The 18,764-nt window shown below is 44.0% G+C and overlaps 1 protein-coding gene across 1 annotated transcript in view; it reads right to left on the bottom strand.

Moving 5' to 3' along the window:
- Nucleotides 1-18,764, bottom strand: part of LOC144153380 (sodium-coupled monocarboxylate transporter 1-like) — a 56,345-nt gene that overhangs the window by 11,840 nt on the left and 25,741 nt on the right. Inside the window, exons 12-14 of the mRNA XM_077685034.1 lie at nucleotides 9,371-9,543; nucleotides 8,791-8,894; nucleotides 4,409-4,509 (exon numbers count right to left, since the gene is read on the bottom strand). Coding sequence (XP_077541160.1) covers nucleotides 4,409-4,509; nucleotides 8,791-8,894; nucleotides 9,371-9,543 — 378 coding nt within the window. The remainder of the gene's footprint in view (nucleotides 1-4,408; nucleotides 4,510-8,790; nucleotides 8,895-9,370; nucleotides 9,544-18,764) is intronic.

The raw sequence follows: 18,764 nt of genomic DNA on the forward strand, positions 1-18,764 counted from the left end.
TGGACGGCCATATCCAGAGCCTCCTCGACTTTGACAGTTTTATGGTAGACTTAGAAGAAGGCGAAGAGTTTTCATACGCGATAAGTCGGACGAAGGTTTCGTTAAGGGAACGAATCTCTCAGGCCATGTTGAGGACGTCGTTCACCGCGACGAAGACTTTGTCGCCACCTCAACCGACGCAGGATCCTTTCAGAGGGGGCACCTCCCTGAAATGGGATGCGGCCATTGTAGCACTCCCATTCGCAACAAGGGCTGCTTGCGAAACCGCGAGTTCGTGGTGTTCAGCGGAAGAGAACACGGAGCAGCACAGCGCCCTTGCATTTGCAACGTCGTCGGTGAACCAGGCTGCGGGACGCAGGACCAATACCGAGTTCGACGAAGCAGCCGGCGCCGTGCCATTCCGTCCAAGTGAGGAAAATACCATCCCAGACTGGCATGCTCTCGGGGCCAAGCCAAAAAGGCCATCGCGCACGCGCAAAACTCAGATGAAGTCAACATATGACAAGTGTCCCACGTGCAACGAGAAGATATTCACCCGTGGGCCAGCGTTACGAAACGAGTGGCTCGGCAGCAAGTTTCTGAACAAGCGAATTCAAGCACGGGGAAGACACGCGTCCGCTCGACCGCTAGAAAACAGAAAACGCAGATCCATTGCGACGATACAGATGCAATTGGTGAAACCTCAGCCAGTACGCAGAAAGGAACGTCGAAGGCGGACAGGAAAAGAAAAGGGCACCACTGACCAGAAGGTTCAGGCTGCATTCCGAACACGATTTGTACATGCTCACTCAAGGACTAACTTTACTGCATCATTTATAAGACAGCCCGATCCAAGCAAAACTTGGGGCTCCGTCCTATCCAAGTAAATATCCAGAAGAAGGCATCGAGCCTCTAAGCATCGATGGAGGATAAAGCAGAAAGCATCTACCACCTCGAGACTCCGCAGGAATGACATTGGACTAATCTACGGCAAGCCTAGACTAATCTGCTCTGCACTTCCTCACCACTAGCGCCACCGTCGGGGGTGGGAGTATGTTGCGGAATTGTGGAAGAAGAGGAAGACGACCGCGTACTATCTTCGGGATCAGGGGCTAGAAGAGGAAGAAGCTAATAAACCTCGGTTCGGCTCAGCCATGGCCTCGCGTCTGCGTCCCGTTCCATAACAGGGTCTATTCCGCTCGTCTTACATAGCGACGGCCATTACCCGGGATTTTCTCAGCACGCAAGAGACCCACCGTAGTTCTCAGAAGTCTTTGGAAGCATTTTGCCTGTGTTCTGGGGGGCTTACGCGTGTTTTTTGGCTCACAACACCTTACGCTAATATATGACATGTGGCCTCTGTTCTCTCGATGACATTTCGCCAGAATCATGGTTTTTGGGTTTTTCATGTGCCGATTACGCCAGTATGTATACCCGTGTGTTCATTATCCGCTCTCTAAAAAGCTCCTATTATAGATACGACCGGCGGTACGTAAATCTGTGTACTCATGAAAGATTGTGTTTGTCTATGACCACACTGAGTAAGTTGGTTTTTTGAGGAGCTGCTGGGACACTCTGTCAGACCAATTTACGCCAAACATTTAAGTTATGTCTCATAAGTTAGAAAAAAGATGCCCGTGATGTCCGTGTATGAAACTGCATTTGCAGTCCGGTGATTGGATAGAAACAATAGCCGCTAGCATGGAAGCGATAAAAATTAATAAAATACCGCTTTATGCCTGCGGGTGAGCACTAGCATCCCACTGTTCCTGCCTTCGAAGCTGTTCTTTTGCGGCGCTGCGATAGCGATCTGTACATCTTCACAGACGGCAAAGAGAAGAAAGACAAGGGGCTGCATGTGGGAAAATACATCTGTTTTAGACTTACTTTTTTCGAATGCCTCCCTCTGGTACTCGCAACACACCATTATGTATCTTTACGGTTGGATACTTTATTACAACATTATTAACAGAATACATAACTACATGTAACTGTTCGTATAAATTTATGCGCTTGTACGGCGCATATTTCAGGTGTTATAACGAGAGTGATGCTGTGAGGCGGGCATGTCCTGCTGAATTGTTTGCGCCACCGTTCACTTCCGTGCACAATAGTTTGGTGGCATGAGGGTCGCCGTTTATTTCTTCTTTGGTCTGAAACATATCATAGTCAAGTGATGACATGAATATCTTCTCAATGATTGAACGATTTTAAGAAAAACGTGTTTTCTCTCAATACAACCTTCAATGCGTCCTAGTAAGTTTTCCAAGCGGTGTGGCGATCATAATGAAGGAGTTTCATTTCAACAGCACAGTAATATACGTAGCGCGTCCCTAACAGGGGATAGTCTTGAGTCGGTTTCAAACTGCCTCAAGGAAAATCACAAACTTCCCTTTCAGTCACACTTCCGGTGCAGTAGACTCAATGTCATAGGCCACAATTCAATTGGTCTTGCAAGCTCAGCAGAAGCATTCATACAAACGTGCCCGCCTCGCTATTTTTTTAGGATGAAGCTATTCTAGATTTCTCTTCACCACTCTAAAAAGGTAACGTCCAATAAAAAAAACTTTGCTAATCATCAGGTGAGATATTGACTACACCTGTCATAATTATACGACCCGAGTGTAGGTTCTTGCGCGCCGTTCTCGACACTGCTTTCTGTATTGAGACAGTTTTACCTTAGAAAGAAGAGACCTTTCATCTACGGCTTTAGTTATTTACAAGAACAGGAGGTAGTAAGTGTTGAGATATCCGAGATAAACCGGCCATTTTTTCTTGCAGCTTTTTTTTCAAATCTTGGTGCTAAAACCGAACAAAATATTCCGACTACTTCGGCCGTTGTCTAGACGATGAAGCGAGACCACAACGATGCCGCTTGAAGCGACCAAGTTGAAGCGGAAGAACGAAAGCGTAAAATACGAGGCTAGTCATCAAGGCTAATGCTAAGGCCGCTATTCAATCTGCGCATCTGATGCGGTAAGCGCTCAGTCAATATAACAGAGACTTGCTACTTTTCACACCGATCATACCACTCTTAACTGAGAGCTCCATCCCCAGCTTCCCTTAGCAGATGGTTATGGGTATATTCAGCAGTGTAAGGATATAGAAGAGCAACTGTTTTATACCATATCTAATATAAGAACTACAACAGAGCAAAATAATGCCCTGCCGTACACCTACTTTAAAAACTGCGATATAATTTGCGCGATTGGATGCTAGGCACAGCGGCCTAAGCTTTCGTCGCTGAAGTTCATGCCAATTTTGGATACATCATGAAGTGATCATCATTTTTGGAGAAACTTGAAGCTGCCATCGAGCGTAACATGTTTGAACGAAAATCGAAGACTTTCATTGTTATTAGACATTCATTTAAGGCAAGGCAGCAGCCTGTGATGAAAATGTGCTTACAACCAAGGTGTAGTATCATGCCGCTAAAGATATCATAAAAGAACAATTTGGAGACACTAAATAATTGAGCAGGAATAATTATACCGACTAAGATCCCTGCCAGGTGTGTTTACAAGCCTAACACTTCTGCTTTATGAAGGCTTTATGACAAAGAGATGATCCACATTGGAGGCGTCACATCATTGAACGTGTGGAAAACATCATACGCCTATATGAAAGTTGATATTCTTCCAATCAGCGTGCCACACGAAAATAAAAATGAACTACCGTTGAAGGAAAGCTCACACAAGATCTCCCTCGGCTCTTTCACGAAGTTGCTCAGCTGAAGAGCGCCGGCAGAAGATTAGTGTTCGATGTCGAGATTGAGAGCCCTGATGAATGCGCAGCAGTTACTGACAGCTTGAGGAGGCGATATGATTTGCAACACCAGCCGAATACTTCAATTATTAACCCCTGAGTTGAAACTGCATCCATTTCCGAAAATTGAGACAAGACTAATGTCTCATGCTGCTTCTGCAACTACACTGGTCCCCAGCTGGAGGCTACGTCTCCTGCACCATGCGAAAAAAAAATGCTGTGGTTCGTCCTCAAAACCGCTTCTTCATTACCTGAGGCGAGGATACGAAGCTGCAAGCTTTTCCTGGAAAACCACTGGTTGTGGACAGAACCGACACCACAGTGCATCATTCTACTTCCGGGGTTACGGCGCCATATTGTGGAGAAAGGGACGCGCCGCCGACCCCACCTATGGGAACATGATTACCGTAGGTTTGTAACCATTAGGATAGCCAGGACGGGTCTTGCTGCTTCACTCTTTTTCAACCACTCGTTACAGGCGATGTTGTGATTGCTTTGTAAGAAAAAGTGCTGCGATGCCATTTTCAATAATAATTTTTGTCTTCTCAAGCTCAACGTGCTCACAGGTATTAACCACGATTGCCGAGTGTAGCAATTATCCAGCAAAACCACCGCAGTGGTGGGGTGTCACACATTAGAAAGAGTAAGTAAGGCTTCCACTTACTTCGTCAGCTTCGAGACATTCCCCTTCTCGTAACCTTTGCCACAGCTTAAAAAAGAAGCTGTTTGTGTGCATGGCTTGTGCAAGGGGCTGACGATGTTCACCTGCCATCGAAAGATAATTAACTATATGTAGAACTCACTGGCATAAAAAAGACGATGGTGTTAACAGAATAATACGCTGTTCACCCATCCAACATTTATTTATAATTCAAATATCACGGCTCAGTAAAATAGCACTTTACACTCATCCTTAAAACATAAATTGAACTTGTTCCTAACTACATTACGGGATAAAAGTGTAGCTTATCATTAAAATTTTTATCTTTAAAGGGTCCCTTATCAGAATGGGGTAGCTTATTATTAAAAGACTGCTTCACACGCAAACTAGCGCAGAGAAAGGGCTTTTCCAAGTTTCACGGTGGTATTTCAGCCAACTAAAAAATTTGCCCAGTACAAATAATGGTAAATGTGGAGAACCTGCAGAGATAGATGACAGTGGGACTCCATCGCCGACTACAATTCTGCTAGATTGGGACAAAATCAACTCCCCAGTGTTTGTTTAATGTCTTATGGTAATATATGAAGGTGCAGGATAGGAATATTTACGCGCATGTTCTTCAAACGGAGCATGGTCGGAATATTTACAAAAAAAAAGCTTTTCACTTTATCAAAAACGACATCAGTAAATTGGAACTGACATTTCTTGCATTAGAAAACAATAGTGGGAAGGCGGTCACAATTATTGCACGGCTAAATGGCACAGCTATCCACAGCAGGTCAATGCAATTTTACTATTTCGCCTTGTAGTGCAATAGGCAGCTTCGTTATGGAAGTGAATACACTACTGTTAATGAGCCTGGTCACACAAGCCTATTTTTAATTTTTAAATACTCTAACAGGGAAAGCGGAAGTGGGCTATCTTTATGGCTGCTCCCGACTTCCCCTGCTTTCTGTGGATGGTTGAAACGGGGTAAAAAACGCCTGGTACTCAGTGGAACAAAAAAATCTTTTGCCGCGATGAAAAATATATAGAGCCCGTCAAAACCGCATTATACGGCCAACTCAGCACGATTTTGAATGGCCTGAATATCTCATGCAGCACAGCTTGGGTGCCCACCGCCACATAAATCCAGCGTCGCCACAAAAAAGCAGTCGCCTGGGCTGTGCCCTGCGCCGAGGTTTTCTTCCTAGGGAAACGATCCCGTCGTGTGGCTAACTTAAACTCATGCGTAAACACGAAACTTTTTTTACAACCTCATCACCTAAAAAAGGTATAGTAGAAGGTGAAATAATGACGTTGGGAACTCATTACGCCCTTTTTATTAGGTTACAACACCCTGATTTGTAGCTTTACACCATTTTTGTGTGGAAAGAAGGTGTTGACCGACTGGAGCACCCTCGGTTTTGTATAAGGTGTTGAAAAGTTGTGAAAAAGGTGTTCAGTTGCAAAAAAAAAACAGTGGAGCTGCGTGTCGACCTAGCTTCTCCCGGTGTTGCTAAGTTTTGCTGGGTTTTCGTACGCTTTCATAGGTTTTGTTTCGTTTCCCGACATTCTTCTTAGGCTAGGCTAAGTGCTGAAGCGTGAGGCGAAGATTAGCCGTATTTTACAATGCTGTTACAGTTCCGGCCGTTCGTCTTTTCAGGAGGAAAACACGGCTTCCAAACACGTAATAAAGCAGCGAGCTGACGGAATGAACCAGTGCAATGTTGGTGACTGAATCACGTATGCCCCAGATTTTTACGACACTGCTACGTGAGGAGACGCAAAAGATATAAACTTTGGTTTGTAGATGGCAGATAGTAATAGCTGAGTGAAAATTTTTGTTAGAAAAGGTTGTAGGCATTTATTGGAATTGTGATAGTAATAGTAATTAAAGGGTAAAAGGAATTTATGGGAATAGTAATGGTACTAGCAATACTTTCTTTAATCTATTAAAAACACAAATCAACATCACGTCAGTCCAAGCTACTCAAGGCTTGTTACGCCGTACCCGACAGTTACCTGAGAGAATTAAATGCTATTAGTGAAAGGTAAACAAAACAAAGGGTTTTACACAGGTAAGCTCTTGTGCCACGTACAAAGAAAACAAAATATCACATCGGGTAATGCGTTTAAGGTTTTTGGACATAATTAAGCCTACCATAGGAAACAAAACTTCAGTAACAACGCGGTTAACTAATCGAGAATTATATTTCATCGCTCGCACAGTAGCATGAGGCTACGAAACAGAGCTGCACCAAAAGTTCTTTACCACAACCGTTTGAAAAAAGAGGCATCGGTAGTAGGGAGACCTAAATATGTTAAGACATTTACGTTAACGGGGATCTTCATATTGTATTTGTAGAGTGTATTTGTGTAGAAGAGTGTATTTGTAATGTGCAGTTTACTTTGGAACGCAAGGTAAAAGAGCAATGCTTGAACGAAAATATTCCATACCTCAGAATTATGTACGCAAGTGAGAACAGAATAAGTTTGGTAGGTGAGACTGTCTTGACGGAACATACGTTACATAAAACATAAGATACTCCCGGAAGCTTGTTTCAAACGTAGGTCAACTGTGTGTTAAAAGTCCTACCACTATAAAAATATACGGCTGGATACTTCGCACTTGTCCAAAAGTTTGGAGCAACCCAAAGGCAATCCTTGCACCCTGAGGTATGAAGTAAAATCGGGGGCAGTGGCTTTTTGTGAGCATTACAGCAACACAGACATTCTGTTTTTTTTTTCGTGTTTAGACAAATAGAGTTATTTGAATACCAGTTCATAACTTCAATTACCCGGGATTTATTGAATGGATTTGGTGAATTATAAATAAAGTAGACACAAGAAGCTGTGGTCTGCATACTCAAACAAGCGAATCCTTGTTGTAACAGAGCAGAAATCATTGACGTACGTGGTACATAACAATGGCAATAAAATGGACCCCTGTGGAACTCTATAGGGCCATAAAAATTTAGAAATCGGGGACTTGTTTTTCCGCACTAGTTCAGCCCAGTTATGGGGGCAGTCTGTTAAAAGTTTAACAAAAGAGCCCCGAAAACATAAAAAATTCAATCTTTTTAATTGTGGATCAATAAAAAACAGAGCCCAATGCTCTGCTGGCACCCACAAAAAAAGAACAAGTGCTTTTGCTGGCCTTTGCTTCCCTCTCAATCCCTCTTCGGCGGACTCGGTTTTCTTGCTGCTGAAGCCCTTGCACATGTGCTATTGTACATGCTTATTTATTGCATCTGACTACACAGAAAATAGGTTCGTGTGATGAACCCACCGTCTTCTACAATGCCTGGGCGATTTAGGGCAAAATATAGAAATTGACAAGTAAATACAATTGTGCAATATTTTCAACCCATGGTAAATGTTTCTAGTTTAGAGTAACGGTAAGGTAATGTGTGAACGAGCGGGCCGGCGAACGATTCTATCGCCCTGCAACTATGTTTATTTGCTTGTTTATTTACGTATTTATTTATTTTTTACCGATTCATGTTTAATTATTCTTTTATGTTTATTTATTTATTTATTTATTTTAAATACTCTCTAGACCCTGGAACGGCAATGAGTTAGGGTAGTTACGTGCATAAGAGTGCTACTAACAAAGATTGCAAAAGGCATTCAAACACCATACATAACACAACAAATGAAACAAGAACAGGTAGAAAATACCTAAACATTATTAAATACGAAAAAATCACGTCGGGCACCTCATGCAAGGAAACAATAGCATGACGCAAACATACCTTACAAAGTAACCTGTAGCCAATACACACATACAATGCAAAATAACGATAACACAAAACAACTGACATAACCTAGCGATAACACCTTAATACAATATCTGGACGGTGAGCACGAAAGCCGTCACGGATTCTGTAATTGTGGGTTTAAAACTAAAACATTAGTATTGGGTGTCGCATCTCGGCCATTAGTGCCTTACTGGATCATCCCGTCTAACCATATTTTACATAATCAAATTACATTCATCCATTCATGAATATATACTAATTTCTACTCTTCTGTACTTCAGCCCATCTGATTGCGTGTTGTGTCACACCCCCAATCACTTTTAGCAGTTTTCCAATCTATTTGACGGATACTTATAATAACACTAATACAATACGTGATAAGCTAATGCGAACCGACACGGAATCCCTCATGAGCATGCCAGGCATAGTTTTTTTGAGAGGAGACAGTTGCTTCAGAAGCATTACCGAATTTTCGCCCTGAACGTACTTGTCAGTGTGTGTCTCAAAAAATACTAAACTGTCCCAGACTTCCATCGAAACCAAGTTGCTGGGCAACATTGGCGCCTTTTAAGCTGAATTTATCATATTGCATTCTGTAAGATTACTGCAACTATGAACTACCGCAAAAATGTGCCAACCCACCTGTTGCCACGCTTATCAGAGCCCCCAGAACAACTGTACCTCCCGTGCTGAAAAGGCAACTCCAAAAAGGGGATAGAATATACCAAGCATGGGTATTTTCCTTGCTGCAAAAAAAGAACACTGCTTTATGTGATTCCCGAAATACTTCACGCTTTGAGGGTAAATAATCAATGGTTGATTGACGCCGATAGCTGTTCACTGTATTAACACAATTTCTTTCGACAACCGACGAAGTAGTCACAGGGAAATAGCTCCGTAACTTACACTGCAGAATTGTCATTCTAATACACAACGTAGTTACCGCGCCAACCGTGAGTATGTTAGGCACCATTTTTGTTTTGTTTTATCAAACTACGCCTTTCGATAATAACCAATATTTAAAGGTGTTATCTACATAAGCGTACAATTATTATGCTAAAACAATTAATACCAGAGCAACTCTGCGAACATTCAAGCAACAAACGCGGATTTTTCGCAAAAGATTCAAACTTTTTCTATGAGGCAACAGCTATACAAAATACCGACGAGATTCGAGTACACCTGGTAATACTAAGAAATCTTGAAACCCAGGAAGCACTACCTGTCGTTTGGCGTTGAGTGCGAAATATTCGTAGCTTGGTCCACGTAGGTTTGATTGTGGGGACAATAGTCGATCGTCAACGGCATGCGTGGGGGCAAGACTCCATTCGTAATTGTTTGCCACATCATCACGAACTGAACTGTCAGCATGACCAGTGTTGAAATTCCAGCACCCTAGAAATAAAAAGCACACTCTTGGCTCACACCCTACTATCGATGTCAGTATCTCTTCGCACCTAATATTTCCGCTTCGGTCACTACCCAACTTCTTAAGATGTGCTCTGACAACTCAAAGGGGAAGCTATGGAACACTCGAAAAACCCAAACGCAGAACCATTCTTAGCGTGCAAATCAGCCGTGCCTAAAAAGTTACGAAACGACACCACATAACTTGAGTTCCTTGTTAAGGAAATACAAGTTTGTTCTATTCGAAATATTTGGTGTTCTATAGTGCCCTCAGCGCTTGTTCTGCAGCAAACGATGCCTTATTCACCGAGAAACTAAACATTTTAAGCAAAATTTGAATTTTCCCGTTAAATGGTGTGTTTCGTGACGTCGACAAAACGCTTCCATAGCACGGACTTATAACAAAAGCTAGTCAGTTGACCAGGGCTGCTGCCACCTCACAGATGGCGGCTTGTTTATATTGTTTTCGGCTTACTGTCATAGATGGCGCCGCAATACCACTAAACGGGTCTCAAGTGATAGACGTGAACCGTGTAATGGCCAGCAGTGGACACAGGCGAGCTTTTCAGTGGGATGAGACTCACTTCATGCCCAGTCTAGAAAACGAGGTAGGGTGGCGCTTAGGTGGCAGATCTGTAGCTTTTTTAGGGGTGTCCGCTAAGCTCAGGAACGCAAACTAGGCAACAACTGGGAATCGAGAGACGTATGCACACTCAATGCCGGGACTCAGCCAGGTCGACGGCTAGCCGAAGAACCAATAGAAAGAGCTGAGGATGTAGACAAAGACGATTTTGGTGGAAACAATAGGGCAAACAGTTTAGTAGTAAGAGACAAAAATAACCCTCGTAAGCAGAAAATTTAAGGGAAAAACAAATGCATTAAATATTCTATCAGCTACATAGATATGCACAATGGCAGGAGGCCTCGTAAGTAGGTGAAAGTTCAAAACCAACTTGAACAAGAAGAAGTAAAGGTATATGCCTTAGCCGAAACTCACTTCCGAGAAGTAGAATCCCAAGTTGTTATAAGCACTTATGTCGAAGAAGGATGCAACAGGACTGGAGGAATGAAGAAAAGGAGAGGCGGTGACATGCGTAATAAACAAGGAACTTACTGGCGGACAGCACGTCAAAGCTGTATGGAGCATTTATTGTTTAGAGGCACGATAGCGAACAAGAATGTATGGCTAGCAGTTGTGTATCTGTGGAACAGCAGCGAAACTGTGGTGTAAAATGAGAAAATGGTAAGCTGTTTGAGAAGAGATATAAAGAAGTTCAAAGATTCACGCGAGATAATCTTAGTTGGAGATATGACTACCTGCATAGAAAATGTGTATGGATATAGAGATTACAATAGCTCTCTAGTGATAGTTCTATTTCAGGGAAACCGTCTAGTAAGAGTAAAGGCAAAAGACAAGTGCGACGGACAAAACGTGGGAAAGCAGTAACAGGAAGTCCAGCAAAAACTATAGTCTAGTCTCCGAGACAGAATACGAAAGGTTGCGGCGAATGAGGATAAACGAAAACGGAATAGACCACTTAGGAAGTCACCACAAAGGGCTTATTTTGCACTTTGGCAGCGCCACCTGGACAAATTTAAAAATCGCTCCTCCGCAAGAACTAATTTGAACAATGAACAGTTAAATATCTTCGGTGGTATAATGGACGAGGAAATCATTAAGTACAGAGACAAAAATTAGAATTACGACAATATAATTGGCTTCATAAAGCACAATATGGATGAAGCTAAGGTACTAAGCCCATGGAACGGTAAGAGAAAGCCGAGAAGCTGGTGTAGTAAGGAAAAAAATAGGCTATTATATAGGGAAAAAAGGTGTAGAAAGAACATAGACCGAAAGGAGTGGTAGGGCACCGCAGATAGTGAAGGAAAAATGGAACAGTAACGCGGGAAAAATGTAGAAGTGCAGAAAATTGTGCAAGCAACCATCAAGCAAAAACTGACCAATAGATGGAAAAAATACGGAGGAAGGAAAAAAATTCATTCAAGAATCTTTGGAACCCTTGGAGCTCAGAAAACGATATCCACCAAAAATTCTTGATTGATGAGGGCGAGAAACATTTCGGAGGAGAGCAGGCGTTCGCGCATATTCATCGAGCCATTAGCTGAAAGATTGGGTATATAGAAGAAGTGAAGCTTACAGCGATGACAAGAGCGCCACAGAAAACTCCGGAAGGTAACATGAATTTGAGCACCCTTGATTTGAAAAATTCATAGCAAAACGTTTCCCCCCAAACAACAGTGGGCCCGGACGGAATACCAAACCAGGTGATAAACATTGATTGGACCGAAAAGTAAGACATCGTTTATGAGGGCAATAGATAAAGTAATGCAAACCAAGAAAATGCCGGAGGACTGGTTAGAAAGTAGGATGAATTTAATATACAAACGAAGAGAAAAAAAAGGGAATAGTGATTCATACAGACCAGCAGAGATATAGAGTTCCGTATTGCAGGCAATAAAATCAGAACCTCAAGCTTGCATGGAAGAAAATCGAATCTTTGGGGAACTGCAGAATGGATTTAGATAAGGCAGACCCTTGGATGACAATACGTTCGTGATAAAACAGTGCATTAAAATTGAAACGTCAGAATATACCATTATCGATTACGTTCGTGGAAAATAAAGGAGCATATAACAACGTAAACAGAGAACTGCTGCGGAAAATGCAGAAAATCCAGGGCTTGGAATACGCATTAATTTATTTCCTTATACCACTATATAAAGATACTAGAGCGCACCTGACATGGGAAGAGTATAAATGCGCGCAGTAGGTCAACACTCATCCAGGACTGAAACAGGGATGCCCGTTGAGCCCGGTGCTGTTTATGATTCACATGTTGTGTTAGAAAATAATCTCGAACAAAGTCAATTAGAGATCAACTTAAGCCTATGTGGCAAGGCGAAGTGGTACAATAGCGTGCTCTGGGAATATTATACGCAGACGACATTGTTTCAAACTGATAAGCATAGCGATGTTGAATGGCTCATCGCCATTTTTGGCCAGGAAGCCACATGCTTCGGGTAAACTTTTACAACTTAAAAATAGGAAATTATGGTTTTCAATGACTCTAGCACTGACGCAGATTCAATCCAGATGGCTAAATACTCTGTCAAGGAGTATAAATGTTTGGGGGTGGGGATAAACGAAGGGGACAACTACTTACAAACTCACGAGGAGCAAGTTAAAGAATAATGGAAACCGTAACGCCGCTGTAAGAACAATAGAGCTCTGGAGGGAGGGGTGGTGTAATAACTATGAAGTAGTAAGATGAATGCGGAAAGGAGTAGTAATGATTCCAGGCCGGACATCGGAAAATGCGGCAATCTCTATAAATAAGACGCTCTACCACGCCTTGAGTTAAACCATGGAACGGGTATACGTTTAGCCTGAGGAGCGCATGGTAAAACAACTAAACAGGGAAGAGAAACAGTGGATGGGCGTCGTTTGAAGGTGGAGAAGTTGAGATTAAAATACGTTTTGATGGAAGGTTGAGATCAATGGATCCACGTACGTAGACAGCTAGTTTTTAGTTACTTCTACATAAAAAGCGTGGATACGTAGTGGCTAAGATAGACTAGAAAGCTAGCAATGAAATCCGGAAGCAAAAGTGTAGAATCAAATACAGCCAAGAAAGCCAAAATGAAGCAAGGCAGGTACAAACAAATAAATGGAGAGGAAAAATGGGAACCAAAGTGTCGTTAGAGAAGTACAGGGCAGTGAATCTGGACAACAGAAAAGAAACATTCTACGGTAATTACTAGGGCAGTGGTTAGCATTTCGAGGCTAGAGATTGTTGCTTGAGAACTAAGAGCTCTGTGGGGAAGTGAACACAAAATGATGGGGTATGCGCGGTCTGCTTACAAGAACCAAACTATACGGCACACAGTGTTAAAATGTGAGTGTCTCTATCCAAATATCATGAGAAAAGTATTCTGCTTTTAGGGCAGCATAGAGGGAGTTAACATCAAGGCTGTCGAGGCGACTAAAAGGAGATTAGAATGCTAGTTGACGAAAATCAGAGATGAGACACAGAAATGTATTTTGAACCATACGTAACAGCAACACTTAAAATAAAGCAAGAGTAGACGTTTGTTTGTTTCGTAATTAGACACTTCATTACCACATTACAAAAAAACGGTGAGCAATCCTGATTAACATCATCATCATCAGTCCCACAATTCGCACTTTACTTCTGTTCGGCCAGTATAGCAGACATATCTTTATTAAGGTTGAAGGTCACTGTTTCCTAAAACATAAGCCATGACTCGGCAAACATGGTCACGTAAGTAGGTGTGGCGCTTTTGTCAGTTTGTCAGCATTGTGTTAGAAAAGTGCAACACATCTGACGGCTTTATTGGTAATCCGTGTCAGCTGGAAAAGCGCCTCACTAACTGTTTCGATGCTTGCGTGTTCGTTCGTCACTTTAATTTTTCACCCTATTATTGTTACTGCTATAAAAGTAATGAGCGCTACATTTAGGGGAGGTGAAAAGCAAGAAAGACCGTGTGAACAAGATCTCTGTGAACATAATAATCCCCAAGTGGTAAAAATTAATCCGGAGCCCTCCACTACTGCGCGCCTCACCGCCGCCGTTGCGTCGGTGCTTTAAACCCTACAATCAATCAACCAACCTAAATTCCAGTAAATAGCTTGTTCTGCAAGCGTATAATCCCGCTATATTTGCATTTGCTTTTCCCGGCTTCATACAATCGCACACGTGTCCATGATGTCAATAAAACCTCATAAATTTCAGTGCAAGAAATGAGCTTGTTGGTCGCATGGTCCTTCTCTCTCTTCCTGTATATATAGCTTATTTGAGTTAAGTCCTCTTTAAAATGGGTGTCAGTATTATTCTAACGAGGAAACGCTGGAATGAAAGAAATATGTATTTTGCCTACATGGCCAATTTAACTACACACATGGCTTCGCCACTTGCAGCCCCGCAACTATCTCTATTGGATAGTTACGGGGCTACCGTGTCTGTAGAGCCCTCATCCTTCGCCATACTTGAGTTTCATTTCTTGTTGTTTTTCTGCCCTGAGTATCGACTTCCCTGGTCATACTTTCAAATTTCTATCTGGCCATCGCAGTATAGGCTGAGTTGTCTACTTTTAACGTCGGAGCACTTTGAGCTTGAGCTCCGACTATGCGGATTGTTAACAGAAAACTACCCCCATCAGCGGAGTGGAAAGGAGGAATATATTAGGCCAAGACCAGCGAGAAAAATTGAGAGGAGGCTAACAGCCCACGGGAAAGTGTTGAGAGTCGAACCCGGTACCTATACGCTGTGAAACCGGCAAACTATCCACTGGGCTATATCCAAAGGCCCGAGGGGTACGGTGCTGCAGTGACTGGGACCAATAACACGTGCGGCTACTTGAAAAGAACAAAATTGTGTTGGTAGGCAGTGCGCAACACCTACAATGAAAAAAGGCCAGATAGAAATTTCCACAAGTGTTACAGTAAAATAGGCTAATTTTGAATCGGAAATTGGAAGAGGGGGAATAAAAATTTTTTGCCCCTATAGAATAGCAACGAAGGAGCGGAGGATGGTTGTCGGCAATACATGGGGGAATGGAGGGGGGTCGAGGGCGTCCCTAGTCCGGGATGGCAAGGCCAGCTGCAGTTTGAATGGACCGGAACACCACATAGGCTGGTTTTTCAGCACATAGTTGGCCAGAAGGACCTCCCATGCTCTGGTGTCCTTGCGAGGACCTCTGGCTGTTCCTTAACGCCCTTACACTCCCACACCTTGTAGTACAGGGTTTTGGGCATCCAAGATCAGAAGTTGCAATCTTAGCTGAAAAGCATGGAATGCTATCCTTTGCAGCTGGTGGCGTGTGGAAATGAGTTTGTTTGTAAGGAAGGAAGGAAGGAATACGTTTTTTCGCCCATCGGGATCAGGTGTTGGGGGTGGAGGAGGCCCACAGGGCCGCCGCGACCGCCAGGGCTCGCGAGGTTGTCAGGACTTGGCCTGACCCCCAGGTCACGCAACATGTTTGTAGCCTTAGGAATTGGGTGGATTCTTCTTTGGTTAGCTGAGGTGCGACATTGGGTATATTTTCCTGAGAGCCTGCAGTGATCTGGTGTGTCCCCGTGGTGTTTTGGAATGAACGCGTGGTGGACGGCAGAGTGGTGAGGGCCTCTGTCATAACATTCATAAGGGTCGTATTTCAGCTAAGGCACTTTCGATGCTGTCTACAGCTTTAAAAGCACAAAAATATTCACTGGACATATATATCGTTGGGAAACCGGGGCACGAGTCCTAAGGGGGTAATAAAGCGGCAGGTACCCCAGCCCGAGGGCACTCAACCCGGCTTGAGTGGCCTAACATACGCTCATGGGTTTGGGAGATTCGGAAGAAATGACAAAAAACGAAAGAGCGATTACCTAACTTTCAAAAGAAGTGCAACAGAAAACAATAAAAGACCGCCACAGCATGGACAAAAGGAGAAAAACCGGGAATAAAACGCTTCCCGTGGTACGAACCCAACGTGGGTCTCTTGCGGAATAAAACCGGCGTCTATTCGATTCCGCAATCATCGCATCTTGGGCGCACAAAATTTGGTGCTAGATAGAAGAATAGGGCGCTAAACTCACGAAGACGATGGAAGGCACGAAATACACGTCTTTCTTCGTTTTTGTACGCTTAGCGCCTTATTCGTCTATCTCCTACAAACATGAACCAACTAGCGCAACACGTTTTGTTGGCACAGCATTTCCTTTGTGTTCGTAGCACGGGTGAAGGCTTTGCACTTTTTCTGAGTTGTAATGGACTTTAGTTTCAGACTTGGGCAATTTAAATTTTGTACTTCAAAAGGGTGGGTTGTGCACTTTGATTCAACCCAGTCTGGGCGGAGAAAGCTTCTGTGATAAAAGATACCTGGGAAGGGGAATGAAACCGCATTGTGCGCTAGAAAGGCGAAGCTGAAGACCCAGCGGGTGCTGCTGAGTTAGATAACTACTTCTTAAGCGCCAAAAACTACAGGGACATAGAATGAGACAGGGACATAGAATGATGTCCCTGTAGTTTTTGGCGCTTAAGAAGTAGTTATGGAACACCAACTAGCCCGAACGCAAGCCCTTCTGCTGAGTTAGAGGAAGAAGAGGTGCGAACGAGACATGGGCAGGGAGCGAGCGAGACCAAGCCAGGATACAAGAGGGACCGAGCGGGGCACCGCACTGTGAGTACTCGCCTAAGACGTCCGGTCTACGTGCCACAACGAGGAAAAGCCGTCGCCAGTATCCGACATGGTTCAGGGCGTCACCGCTAAGGCCCTGGGCATCGTCAAGAGCACGGACTACCGTCTACCGGGCTCCGGCGTACCGAACGGCGCGTGACCGGGCGGGAGGCGGGATCAAGCTCTTCAACTAACCCGGTTGAGATTTTATCCGGCGTCGCAACCTGTGGAGGCAACCTCGACGACGCCAGCACCACTTCGAGGGCGATGTCGGCACCGGCGTCCTCATACGACCGACAGTGAGCGCGTTTTGTTCTCGGGACATCTCCGCGGGGACGTTGGCAGACCTTGTAGTTGTGAGCAGTGGAGTGGGCCACATGGGTTGTTTCCCTTAGCTGAGTGTCTCGTCTAACATTTCGTGTATAACCTTTCGTCGTTGCTTCCAAACCTCTGTCCTGTGACGTCTGTTAATATGTCTTCTCCTCGTTCGCAGAAAGAGCATTCCCTTCGTTTCGCGTGATCCGGCCGATTCTTCACAGCTTCGCGTTTTAACCATCTTTCTCTCCACATAGGGGCAGGCCTACGAAAAGCCACGTTAAAGCTATTGAAGACCACCACCTCCTCTGTTTCCTAAGTCTTAGCATCTCAGGTGCAAGAGAGGCCATTTTTTTACAGTGAAGCTGTTGAGCGAATCGTCAGTTTATGGTGTCCGGAGTTAAAAATACCAACAAAATGCTGCCCGCGTGATCGTGTTCCTTGCGGCGACAACCCGACAGTTAAAGAAACCAAGAAAATGCCGAGAGTTTGTGTTTGCAGCCTCACGGAAACCGGCCAACATTCCTGGTGCATGTTTCTTCAAGCCAGGCATACCCATTTCGGGAGATTGGGGAAGACTTAGGTGACCGCCCAGCAGTTAAAAGAAAATAATCCCGAGCACTCATGTGTGCTTCCCTCACGGCGACCGCCCACTGTCGCCGGTGCATGCTTGTTGATTGAAGAATACCCGCTTAGGGAGATTGGCCAAAAAAATTCCAGCGTTCGCAATAACTGTGGCAACACTTGCTCGGAACAAGAAAGACACGTCATAGCGTTGGCCCCTCCAATGTGATGACCAATAATTCTCTCTTCCAAAATAATGAAGGAAGCTATGACTTATAGCAGCAATGAGGAATTATAGGCGGTGCGGCAGCAAAGAAGAAAATCGGTTGCAATCGTGGACCTAAACCTTCGTGATCCTGCTGGAGGTGGCATACAGCTTCGCTACCTTCAAAGTCTTACGCATTAGTGTGAGCGTCGTTGATTGTTTCTTTTTATTTCTGTTTACATCAAACATTTCCTTTAGCTATTGGCAACATCTCTTGGTCTAGGGCGATTTCGTTGTATCGCCCACTCCTGCCTAAAGCCTTTCCCCAAGGCTAGCAATACCTTGTAAACAAACAGAAAAAATAAAGAAAGCTATTTGCGCTGAATTTGTTTGTTTTGGTTATTTTGTCCGCCGTGGCTTTTCTGCAGGCGATCTATCACTTTAAATAAACAAACGGTCACCAAGCTGTTAGCAATATACCCTGCAACAAGCTTTTGACCGATCGTTTCTCTATCGCGCACCCCGTAGCCTAACCTGGGTTTCCGCCTGCTCTAGGTCGGGGTATTTTCTTCCCCAACCCGCAAGCGGTTGATCCTCGGCCCCCACCAGTTCTAACAATACCAACATGCTCCACTGGAAATCATCATGTTCGACTCTTTTACACCATTCAACTAATCTGAGCAGTCAAACATAACTTCAAAGAACGAAACACATGCCACCGTGTTCACTCCCTACTTCTTGACCGTTTTGCGTACGCCACCACATATGGCCGAATAGATTTGATTGGATAAACTGAAGAACGACGTTTGTTACGCGCCGCGCCCCAGCCCTCCGCGTCGTCCTGATGGTTAGCTAGTATTATTCAACTGCACAAGCTAGATGAACCGATGTGTCGGGTCTCCAAGATTACACTCGGGTTTGA

Source organism: Haemaphysalis longicornis, unplaced genomic scaffold, assembly GCF_048455015.1.
Source record: "Haemaphysalis longicornis isolate Haplotype H1 unplaced genomic scaffold, Haemaphysalis longicornis Haplotype H1 scaffold_9, whole genome shotgun sequence".
NCBI classification, from domain to species: Eukaryota; Metazoa; Arthropoda; class Arachnida; order Ixodida; family Ixodidae; genus Haemaphysalis; species Haemaphysalis longicornis.